The 12,532-nt window shown below is 40.9% G+C and overlaps 1 protein-coding gene across 1 annotated transcript in view; it reads right to left on the bottom strand.

Annotated features, from left to right (window-relative positions):
- LOC115139347 (ephrin type-A receptor 8-like) overlaps positions 1-12,320 on the bottom strand; it is a 112,629-nt gene extending 100,309 nt beyond the window's left edge. Inside the window, exons 1-5 of the mRNA XM_065021756.1 lie at positions 12,231-12,320; positions 11,969-12,169; positions 11,705-11,861; positions 11,308-11,347; positions 11,072-11,187 (exon numbers count right to left, since the gene is read on the bottom strand). Coding sequence (XP_064877828.1) covers positions 11,072-11,187; positions 11,308-11,347; positions 11,705-11,861; positions 11,969-12,169; positions 12,231-12,320 — 604 coding nt within the window. The remainder of the gene's footprint in view (positions 1-11,071; positions 11,188-11,307; positions 11,348-11,704; positions 11,862-11,968; positions 12,170-12,230) is intronic.
- Between the last annotated feature and the right edge of the window lie 212 nt (positions 12,321-12,532).

Below are 12,532 nucleotides of genomic sequence, written 5' to 3'. Positions count from 1 at the left end.
TGCTAGACAGTGAGCAGAAGTATTTAATATATTGTATAGATCAATAAAAACAAAGGAGGAAATTAAAATCCCTTTTTTTACTGATATAATGTGTGTCCCTCAGTTTTATGTCATTGGTGTTGCCGCCTTAAAAATCACTGATTACAAAGATATACACTCACAGTCCAGTTTATTAGGTACACCTATATAGTACCGGGTTGGACCTGAATTCTTCGGGGCATGGATTCTCTGGGCATGAAGTTGGAAACATTCCACAGGGATATTTGTCCATGCACTGGCATCACGCAGTTTCTGCAGATTGAACGGCGGTACATCACCACCACCAACGTGAAACGTCGCCACCAGGCAGGATGGGTCCATGGACTCAGGTTGCTTATGCCAAATCCTGACTCTGCCATCAGCATGACGCAACAGGAGCCAGGAATTGTCGGACCAGGTAATATTTTTCCACTCCTCAATTGTCCATTGTTGGTGATCGTGTGCCCACTGAAACCGTTTCTTCTTGTTTTTAGCTGATAGGACTGGAACCCGGTGTGGTCGTATAGCCCGTCTGTAACAAGGATCGACAAATTGTGTGTTCCAAGATGCCGTCCTGCACACCACTGTTGTGCTGCGCTGTTATTTGTCTTTTTGTGGCCCGCTTCTTAGCTTGCAAGATTCTTGTCATTCTCCTTAGATCTGTCTCATCAACAAGCTGTTTTCACCCACAGGACTGCCGCTGACTGGATGTTTTTGGTTTGTAGCACCATCCTCGGGAAACCTAGACACTGATGTGCTTGAAAAGCCCAGGAGGACGATTCTGAGTTTCTGGATCTGGCGTGCCTGGCACCGACGATCATACCACGGGAGGACATTCAATTTAATTTAATAATTGAGATTCCAGCATTCAAAGAAGTGGCCATAGCGGACCATATTTCGATATATACTGTATTTTTATTTTCCACCATAATTTGCAAATAAATTCATAAAAAATCCTACAATGTGATTTTCTGGATTTCTTTTCTCATTTTGTCTGTCATAGTTGAAGTGTACCTATGATGAAAATTACAGGCCTCTCTCATCTTTTTAAGTGGGGGAACTTGCACAATTGGGGGGTGAATAAATACTTTTTTGCCCCACTGTATATTTTTTTACTGGACTGATGGCCTGCATCTCATGGACAGTCTGAGGGGATGGAGGGGGCAGCAGTGAGGTTGCCTCTCTCCCGACTCACCATCCCTCCGCTCTCCCTCAAATCCGCTGAGAAACTGGTGCCCCCGCACACCGGTGCCCCCGCACATTGACTCTGTACCGATACCCTCTGTATATAGACCCTCTATTGTTATTTACTGCTGCTCTTAAATTATTCTCATCTCTTTTTAATGTATTTTCTTAAAACTGCATTGTTGGTTAAGGGCTTGTAAGTAAACATTTCACTACAAGGTCTACACCTGTTGTATTTGGCGCATGTGACAAATACAATTTGATTTGATTTAAAGGGGGACACAGTCTTCCAGCTGATGGCGAAACTCAAGTTGCACTGCATTATTTCTGCCTCCTGCATCAATTCATGTTGTTAAGTCTATGACCAGAGAAAGTGAAATATTCCTCGATATTAAAAAAGATACAAGCACCTAATAATAACACAGCAAGCTTATTGAAACATGTTGCTATACTCATTCATTGCAGCTGCAATGCTGGTTGTAGTGTAATTGGAATTAGGGAGAAAACGCAATTTATGGCTTAAAAAGTGTTGAACAAGGTGTTGACAGTGCTGAATAACAACCTAAACATGAACTTACTCTGACAAACAGAAGCTCTTTGTTGTATTCATTGAGTCCCTCTCCAATCATGGTTTTAAAAGTTTTGAAATCTTGCCTGATGTTGGTTACAAGGCGGTACTTATTTAAATGAGGTAAGAGAGTGTCATGTTACTATGTATAAAAATCAGAGTTAGGGAGATGTCACCCTATCCCCTTAATAATGACATCTCCTGAATCCAAGTGTTTGATAAGGGGAAGGGGACCAGTAACTTTATGATAAACCTTTATCAATGTAGAAGCAACAGTAATTATTCATACTTTGATCATCGTACTTTGATCTGGTTTCATCCAAATATCATCCAATTTCATTAAAAACGTGATTTGACTGTTCATGACCTTTAATATGTTATCAATTTCTATTTTGCCTATTAAAAAGGGGAGAAAAATACAACCCATGTTAATCTGATACAGCTAGGCTACTAGCAATGATAGGCTACAGATCTGAGTCACTGATATTGACATTTTCTCCCAATGTACCCTATTATTAAATTAAATGTTGGTCTTACTATGTATTGCATGTTTATGAGTAGATGATACGTTGTTATACATTTTGTACCTCATTAATAAATAGACAGTAGGTTTCCACTATCTTTTCAGAATTTATACATGCTGGTTACTCATCAATAAATGATCAGAAGGTTTCTACTTTATCTAAAGGGATTTTTCAGCACTTATGAATGTGGGTAACTCATCTGTTAATAGTCAGTGGATTCCCACTTGAAAATAAGATATAATTTGAGTAGTTATACACTTTGATAACATAATTATAAATGCGCATAGGTCTGTCACTTTAAAATAAGGTATACTTTTAACAGTTATACATGTTGGCAAATCATTTACAGATGATTTGAGAGTTCACTCAGAGCTTAGATATACATATAGGCAGTAGTTTGATACTCATCACTGCGTAAATGAGAGAAGATTCAACACTTCTGTTAAACATGTTCAGTCAATAATTGGTGGTTATGAAGACCAAAACATTCAACGTTGTGAGAGGATACTGCCTCCACTGTTGCACCAACCAAAGGTATTATGGTTACCATTTCACACCAGAACGTTCACCATACATGGATTATCACAGAGAAGTGGTAAGTGTGTTGATATTCTGGTAAGGGGTAGTAAGTAATATGTTAGGAATGATATGATTGAATAATGTCCTAGATGTAAATTCGGCCAGGGCATCAAGGTTTCAAAGGTGGGTCAAGACCACAAAAAACAACCTTTTCTGTTTCTGGGACAGAGCACCAATGCTTCACACCCAAAAGTGAGAAAATAACTTTTGTTCAACTGTGCACCAATTGAAAATAATGTTTATTGATGATACATAAGGATTCATTTTATAAGCCCTTGTAAGTGCATGTATAAATGGTTAATAACTGGAGGTAAGTATTGGCTCACTATTTGGCAAGCATTTAACATTTATGGTTGGAGCTCTGCTGATGATAAGTGGAGAGAGAAACTTGTTAGATATTGTTAGATATTGCATTGGTCAAAAATGTTGACCAATGCAATATAACAGTTTTTTCAGGGTTTATAATGCATTTACACGTTAATAACGTAATTATAACCCTTTTATAAACACTTTACAAATGGAACCTTATTGTAAAGCATTACCAACATCTCCGTAATGACTTCATCAACACCCCCCTCCTATCTAACAAGTTTCTCTCTCCACTTATCATCAGCAGAGCTCCAACCAGATAGGATGAAAGCTTCCCCACAACATGAGAGACAGGAATTCTACCATCCACTTCAAACACAGAGCTACGGTTAGCAATGTGAACTGTTTTTTTGTCCTCTTGTTTTGTAAAGAGTTATGATTGTACTGTAGTCTCCAATTATGAGAATAACTCCACATCACACCACTGCCTTTCAACTGACACTTACTCTACTTCACCACCCCATCTCCACAATGTATCCATCTACCCCACCTCTCACTCCTCTACCTGTCCACCCCCCATCATCTCCTCTACTTTTCCCTCCCCATTATCTCTCACTCCTCACCCCATCTCTCCATTTCCGTATCTTGTCATCCCCCAACTCTTCCTCCTCTTCCTCCTCTCCCTCTCTCCTAGTATAAATGTTTGTCCTTCGAGCATTGTCTCCTCAGAAATAGGAACACTAGCTTAGAACAGCCGCAAAACAGAGAGAGAGTCTGTGGGGAGACTTTTTACCCCTCTGATTCGCCCAAACTGTCGTTTTCATCCCTAACATTTCATCTCCTCCTCCTCTCTGTCATGAGTGAGAGAACAATTCCCTGGAGGCGTGAAGCTGTAAACAGAATGAACAACCCCAGCCCTAAAGCCTACCTCACAGCCCTGCATTAAAAAAATTGCTAAAGTCTGTGAATTCAAACAGTTCCCGGAAGCTGTGTAAACTGTGAATATCATTCTGCATGTTATTATATTTTGTAGACCAAACTTGTCTTTGGTCTTCTTGTAATATTTCACCTGCTATTGACCTGACTGCTGCATCAAGGATGCTGATGACAGGCACCTGGATACCAGAACCACACATATTTTCACCTCTCACTGTGAGTAAGCAAACAAACACTCAAATATTATCTCAGATGCAACTCTATATGGCCCTTCTATCTGATACTGTTTTAGCAGTGGTAATCATCTTTTATAGCAGATAAAGACTGAGCTTCTGTTATGGGTGTTTCTCCCTTTCCCTGGCTACATGGCATTAGCTTTGCTGCAGAATAGAGGATGGGGGATGCTACAGGGGAGCTAGGCCCCCTCTGTCCCCAGGGGGCAGCATATAGTTGGGCATATTGCCATTGAGACATGGGCCCTTAGGGAACACCTCCAGAGATGTGGAGGAGAGGATTTAGAGGTATGCAACACTATTTATAGACCAGGTACTGATTGAGAAAGAGGAAATGTGAGCGGAAAGGAGAAAATGGGGAAGGAGAGAGAGAGAGAGAGAGAGAGAGAGAGAGAGAGAGAGAGAGAGAGAGAGAGAGAGAACCGCACCAAATAGACACAGCACATATTGTAGACATAATACAAGTTGACATAATACAGGTTGACATAATACAGGTTGACATAATACAGGTTGACATAATACAAGTTGACATAATACAGGTTGACATAATACAGGTTGACATAATACAGGTTGACATAATACAGTTGACATAATACTGGTTGACATAATACAGGTTGACATAATACAGGTTGACATAATACAGGTTGACATAATACTGGTTGACATAATACAAGTTGACATAATACAGGTTGACATAATGCAAGTTGACATAATACTGGTTGACATAATACAAGTTTACATAATACAGGTTGACATAATACAAGTTGACATAATACAGGTTGACATAATACAGGTTGACATTATACAAGTTGACATAATACAGGTATGTACAGACATTAGGAGGCTGCTGGTTGGTAAAAGTGAAAGTTTTAGAAGTTGTTCTGCTGGACTGTAGCTAGCTACAGAAGCTAACCAAGTACAGACAAATGTATTCATTTAAGAAATGGGAGTTATGGCATTGAAAACTTAGATGGAAAGCCACTGAGGTTGGTAGCTGACTCTATGGCCACTCCTATCTGTCATATCTTTAATCTGAGCCTAGAGGAACGTGTTTGTTCTCAGGCCTGGAGGGAAGCCAAAGTCCGTCCGCTACCCAGGAACTGCAAAGAGGCCTTTACTGATTCTAGCAGCCGACCTATCAGCTTGTTGCCAGCTCTTAGCAAGCTGTTTGTTTGACCAAATACAATGCTATTTTTTCTGTAAACAAATTAAAAACATACTTTATACAGAAGGGCAGTACTGCACTGACACAAATGACTGGTGATTGGTTGAAAGAAATTAACAAGAAGAAGATTGTGAGAGCTCTACTGTTAGATTTCAGTGTAGCCTTTGAATTTATTGACCATAACCTGTTAATGAAAACATGTACAGTGCCTTCAGAAAGTATTCAAAAGAGTAAGTTATTCCACATTTTGTTGTGTTACAGTCTCATTCCAAAATGGATTAAACGCATTTGTTTTCTCACCCATGTACACACAATACTCCATAATGACAAAGTGAAAACATGTTTTTAGAAATGTTTGTAAATCTATTGAAAATTAAATACAGAAATATCTCATTTCCATCAGTATTCAACCCCCTGAATCAATACATGTTAGAATCACCTTTGTAATGATTACAGCTATGAGTCTTCCTGGGTAAGTCTGTAAGAGCTTTGCACACCTTTATTGTGCAATATTTGCACATTATTAATTTAGAAATTCTTAAAGTTCTGTCAAGTTGGTTGTTGATCATTGCTAGGCAATCATTTTCAAGTCTTGCCATAGATTTTCAAGACGTTTTAAGTCAAAACTGTAACTAAGCCACTCAGGAATATTCAATGGCGTCCTGGTAAGCAACTTCAGTGCACCAATAGACTCTAGGGGGTTAGCCTGAAACCTAATTAGCATAATGAATCCCATAAACATCTGTCAGTTTAAGCTAGATATACTGTATATATATTTTTGCATTGGATGCCTCTCCACCGCATCTGCCTATGTCACACTTGTGCATCTGCGGTGAAAGGTGACAGAGCCAGAGTGTCTGTCAGACCATGAGGCATCCCGAAGATCGTCTGTAGCATCCGAACGGTTTGGCCTACAAACTATTACAAAGATGAAACTCTCACAAACACGACATCTTCCCCTGTTTTGAGGTGTTTTCCACTTTGTTCTACGACCCCCACAAGCGTCTTGGTAATCGTTTGGAGTCGGTACCGCCGATCTGCCAACTTATGTCTGCAGCTTCCGAGAAGTTTGGGCTACACACTAATATGAAGGTGAGACTGTCACGAACACGTGCAGTACTAGTCAAAAGTTTGGACTCACCTACTCATTCAAGGGTTTTTCTTTATTTTTTACTATTTTCTACATTGTAGAATCATAGCGAAGACATCCAATCTATGAAATAACATATATGGAAACCTGCAGTTAACAAAAATGTGTTAAACATCCAAATATATTTTAGATTCTTCAAAGTAGCCATCCTTTGCCTTGATGACAGCTTTGCACACTCTTCGCATTCTCTCAACCAGCTTCATGAGGTAGTTGCCTGGAATGCATTTCAATTCACAGGTGTGCCTTCTTAAAAGTCCATTTGTGGAATTTCTTTCCTTCTTAATGCATTTGAGTTAATCAGTTGTGTTGTGACAACGTAGGGATGATATAAGGAAGATAGCCCTATTTGGTAAAAAAACAAGTCCATATTATGGCAAGAACAGCTCAAATAAGCAAAGAGAAATGACAGTCCATCATTACCACCCTGTATTCAAGAGCATGTTGTGTCTCAACCAATGGCAGGTACAACACAAAAACCTCAGATGATGTAAAGTAGGGTCTAAGCTACAACATATGCAAATGTAAAAAAATAATAATAATGGAGTTTACTCGTTTTTTCACTTCTGACCACAAACATGTATGGAAAGATTTGCAGAAATCAAAAGGGATGCTGTCAAAAAAGTGATTGAATTTACCCAGCGATCTTTCATCAATACAACCCTGACTCTCCTTCAAACATTGTACTGTATATCAGCTCCTCTCCACAGTCTACTCTCCTCATCAATAAGTAAACTAAATATCTCTTATTTATTTTCTCTCTCTCTTTCCCTTTCAGCCTGTGGCTCTGCTGTCAGGTTAGTTCAGACCTGGGAATGTCTACTTTAATGTCTCTATTTCACATAGAAACCTTTCATCAGTTCAATTAATCAAATGTCAAACAAAGACCTTTAATCGTGTCGACCTGCCCAGAGATAATATCTAACACACTCTGCTCCTGTCTACTGATGAGCCTTAATAGTTGCTTTCAGCCTGTGTCTATAGTGCCATGCATTATAGGCCTATTCCTGTTCCCCTTAAAGACCTGTATCATTGTGTGTGTGTGTGTGTGTGTGTGTGTGTGTGTGTGTGTATGTGTGTGTGTGCGTGCGTGCGTGCGTGCGTGCGTGCTAGTGTGTGTGCATCCGTGCAATATTAAGTCATGCTGTAGCATGCCTGACTGAGCCCATGCATGTGACACACCGCCACCAGCTGTCCGTGTGCTGACACCATGACACACAGAGATACAATCCATTATTAGGAGGACTGATGTAAAAACCGGAGGAATAAACAATGCAGTGAATCCGAGGATAACGTCTTATTCTGTCTGTTTTGACATGATGTCAGAATAATGCATTTGTTTTTCGTCAGACACAAAAGAGTATTGAACTTAAAGTTGAATTCAGAATTTATTTCTCTGTTTTGTTGTCATACAGTGCTGGTCAATGAATATTATCTGTCCAAGCATGCTGAGCTATTGTGCTGTTTGGTTGTTAGGAGGAGGAGATGTAAACAGTGTAAAACATTTGACCAATATTGCGTCAAGAATAAGTGCTCTGGTGAATGCTAAAAAAGGAAAGGTTTGAGGTCTTTTCTATTTGATCTGATAGAAGGGTTTATTTTGTGCATTTTTATGCTTATATACAGTGCATTTGGAAAGTGTTCAGACCCCTTGACTTTTTCCATATTTTGTTAAATTACAGCCTTATTCTAAAATGTATTCAATTGTTGTTTTTTCATCAATCTACACACAATGTTTTGCAAATTTGATATACCTTTGGCAGCGATTACAGCCTCAAGTCTTCTTGGGTATGATGCTACAAGCTTGACACTGTATTTGGGGAGTTTCTCCCATTTTTCTCTGCTGATCCTCTCAAGCTCTGTCAGGTCGCTGCGCAGCTATTTTCTGGTCTCTCCAGAGATGTTCGATCCGGAAACTCCAAGCCAGCTGTCATGTGCCTTTTACTGAGGAGTGGATTCCATCTGGCCACGCTACCATAATGTGCTGCAGAGATGCTTGTCCTACTGGAAGGTTCTCCCATCTCCACAGAGGAACTCTGGAGCTCTGTCAGAGTGATCATTGGGTTCATGGTCACCTCCCTGACCAAGGCCCTTCTCCCCAGATTGCTCAGTTTGGCAGGGCGGACAGCTCTAGGAAGAGACTTGGTGGTTCCAAACTTCTTCCATTTAATAATGATGGAGTCCACTGTGTTCTTGGGGACCTTCAATGCTACAGAAATGTTTTGTTACCCTTCCCCAGATCTGTGCCTCGACACAATCATGTCTCAGAGTTCTACGGACAATTTCTTTGACCTCATGGCTTGATTTTTGCTCTGACATGTACGTTCAACTATGGGATCTTATATAGACAGGTGTGTGCCTTTCCAAATAAAGTCCAATCAATTGAATTTACCACAAGTGGACTCCAATCAACTTGTAGAAACATGTCAAGGAAGATCAATGGAAACAGGATGTACCTGAGCTCAATTTCAAGTCTTATAGCAAAGGGTTTGAGTACTTATGTGAATAAGGTGTTTCTGTGTTTTATATTTAATACTTTTTCAAAAATGTTTAAAAAAAACTATTTTCGGGGGTATTGTGTTTAGATTGATGAGCAAATTTGTTTAATTTAATCCAATTTAGAATAAGGTTGTAACGTAACAAAATGTGGAAAAGGTTAAGGGTTCTGAATACTTTCCAAATATACTGCATTCTGTGTAAAAGATACAAACTGAATTAAAATAATATAATAAAAGAAAGTAAGGTATTAAAAACATTTTTTTAGAGGTGCTGGTTCTCCATACTGATCAGCATCGCACCACTTCACTTCAACTACTAGTAAAGAAAGTACAAGGGGTAAGGGAGTGTAATGGCTCTGCTGAGTTTCTCTTTGAGTTTCTCAGTCTCAGAGAGTTAAATGGAGAGTGCGGTTTATAGGCTTCTGTAGTTCGGTTCATTCCGCTTTCAGACAGATCCTAGATCTTCTCCTCCTCTAATAGATGAGTGGAGCAAGGGAGAGACCGTCCTCTCTTGTAACAAATGGCTGGAGCGTCAGTAAGTATTTCCTCTGGGGTTCCGGGCTACTAGGTAACTTAGGGGCCGAGCTCTGATGCAAGAGTGTGAAATAGCCTTTATAGTGTGAAATTGAACCGTTTTCCCCGAATTGCCTCCATGTCATTTATACATATCTCTTTCTCTTTCTCTTTCTCTTTCTTTCTCTCTCTCTCTCTCTCTCTCTCTCTCTCTCTCTCTCTCTCTCTCTCTCTCTCTCTCACTCTCTCTTTCCCTCCCTACCTCTCTCCTTCGTCCCGTTCTCTACCCTCCCTCCCTCTGTGTGGGTGTATAGGTTATGTATTATAAATGCTTTGGGTACATTAAGAGTAATGGTTGTGTGTTCCAGGCATTAATATCACTGTGCAGAGATAGTATTGTGTTTGTTAGAGGAGAGGTGTGTGCTCCCCTCCCTTCCTCTATCTGTGTCTTAATTATGTTGGCCTGGTGATTTATGGACAGATTACTGGCATAAAATGCATTAGTTCCTCATGGAAACAGTCCCAGTGAGGAATCTATCACACTGGATCACACTGGGTTTGTGAATCACTACATCATATCTGAGTAGTAAGCTTACGAGCCAGAGAGAGAGAGCATCTCTAAACCTATTCAATACACATGCTTCGACTTCACATATTGCTTGTTGCAACAAGTACACATATTGCTTGTTGGAAAATTCAAGCACTTAATAAGTGGACAAAGCTCTCAACAAACAAATAGAAAGTTTGAGATGGGTTACGGTTGTCCTGTTTGACCTTATTACTGTCATACATCTCTGTCATCGCAGCAATTGGAGAAGGTAGCCAGGTTTGCAGATATTTATCAGAGGGTATTAGACCTCCGCTAGGCTTCTATTAAACTTAATGAACATTTAACTCCCGTAATAGATTGGGCTGAATTGAGGGAGTCAAGACTTATCAGGCAAACGCTGCCGTGCGCTGTTGATAAAGATACTGACAGAATGGAACATGTGTGTCTCTCTCTCACTCCTCCATCCGCTCTCTTCACCTTTCTCTCCCGCTCTCTCATTTAAACTGTCTCACCCTTTCAAATCAAATCAAATTGTAGAGGGTAACATGCACGTGTTTAGCAGATGTAATTGTGGGTGTAGCAAAATTCTTGTGTTTCTAGCTCCAACAGTGCAGTAATATCTAACAAGTCAAATTTAACAATTTCACAACAATACACACAATACTCACAATTCTAAGTAAAGGAATGGAATTAAGAATCTATAAATATATGGACGACCAATATCATTGCGGCATAGACTAAGATACAGTAGAATAGAATACAGTGTAAACATATGAGATGAGTAATGAAAAATATTGTGGCACCCGGCAGGGAGAGGTGAGGGGAGTGGTGATTGAGGGGAGATACCTGGCAGTCCGTTGGCTCCACCCCCAGGCCTTATATGGACTTCCTGCCCCGACGAAGCAAGACTGTAACTCATTAAGCCAGGGAGGGTTTGGGGATGAAAGGGGGAAGGAAGCAGCCTGCACAACAGGGCAGAGTATGAGAGAACCAAGTGTGATATGAAGATCGGGAGAAGAGAGCATACTGTCTGTGAGATCACATGTTGTGACCTGGACTGTCGGACTAACCCCCTTGTGTACCGGACCGGATTGGCTGAGAACCCGAGTGTGAGGATTACCCCTGGAAAAAGGAACAGAAAAAGAGAATGGCTTGTGGATTGTGCGGTGATTGGTAAAGTCCCGCTTCTTTCCCTGTGTACAAAAATCCCTAATTAACTTCCCCTTAGCATTTGTGCTACTAGTGCCTATTTAGTTATTGAACATGGTGACGTTGATACACTACACACTTGATCCTGCTACAATATGTCAACTTTATTAAAGTGACTAGTGTTCTATTATTAAAGTGGCCAGTGATTTCAAGTCTGTCTATAGGCAACAGCCTCTAATGTGCTAATGATGGCTGTTTAACAGTCTGATGGACTTGAGATAAAGCTGTTTTTCACTCTCTCGGTCCTAGCTTTGATGCACCTGTACTGACCTCGCCTTCTGGATGATAGAGGGATGAACAAGCAGTGGCTCGGGTGGTTGTTGTCCATGATGATCTTTTTGTCCTTTCTGTAACATCGGATACTGTAGGTGTCCTGGAGGGCAGGTAGTTTTCCCCCGGTGATGCGTTGTGCAGACCGCACCACCCTCTGGAGAGCCCTGCGGTTGAGGGTGTTTCAGTTGCCATACCAGGCAGTGATACAGCCCGACAGGATCATCTCAATTGTGCATCTGTAGAAGTTTGTATTTTAGGTACCAAGCCAAATTTCTTCAGCCTCCTGAGATTGAAGAGGTGCTGCTGTGCCTTCACCACACTGTCTGTGTGAGTGGACCATTTCAGTTTGTCAGTGATGTGTACATTGAGGAACTTGAAGCTTTCCACCTTCTCCACTCTTGTCCCATCGTTGTGGGTAGGGGGGTTCTCCCTCTGCTGTTTCCTGAAGTCCACGATCAGCTCCTGTGTTGTTGACATTGAGTGAAAGGTTAATTTCCTGGCACCACACTCCCAGATCCCTCACCTCCTCCCTGTAGGCTGTCTCATCATTGTTGTTCATCAAGATCACTACTGTGTCGCCTGCAAACTTGATGATTGAGTTGGAGGTGTGCATGGCCACGCAGTCATGGGTGAACAGGGAGTACAGGAGGGGGCTGAGCACACACCGTTGTGGGGCCCCAATGTTGAGGGTCAGCAAAGTGGAGGTGTCATTTCCTACATTCACCACCTGAGGGTGGCCCAACAGGAAGTCCAGGACCCAGTTGCACATGGCAGGGTTGAGACCCAGGGCCTCAAGCTTAAGGATGAGCTTGGAGGGTACTATCG

The sequence above is a fragment of the Oncorhynchus nerka genome, linkage group LG2, assembly GCF_034236695.1.
Source record: "Oncorhynchus nerka isolate Pitt River linkage group LG2, Oner_Uvic_2.0, whole genome shotgun sequence".
In the NCBI taxonomy this organism is placed as follows: domain Eukaryota; kingdom Metazoa; phylum Chordata; class Actinopteri; order Salmoniformes; family Salmonidae; genus Oncorhynchus; species Oncorhynchus nerka.
Note: the sequence above shows the minus strand (reverse complement) of the source record. Positions and strands in the feature narration are given on the sequence as shown.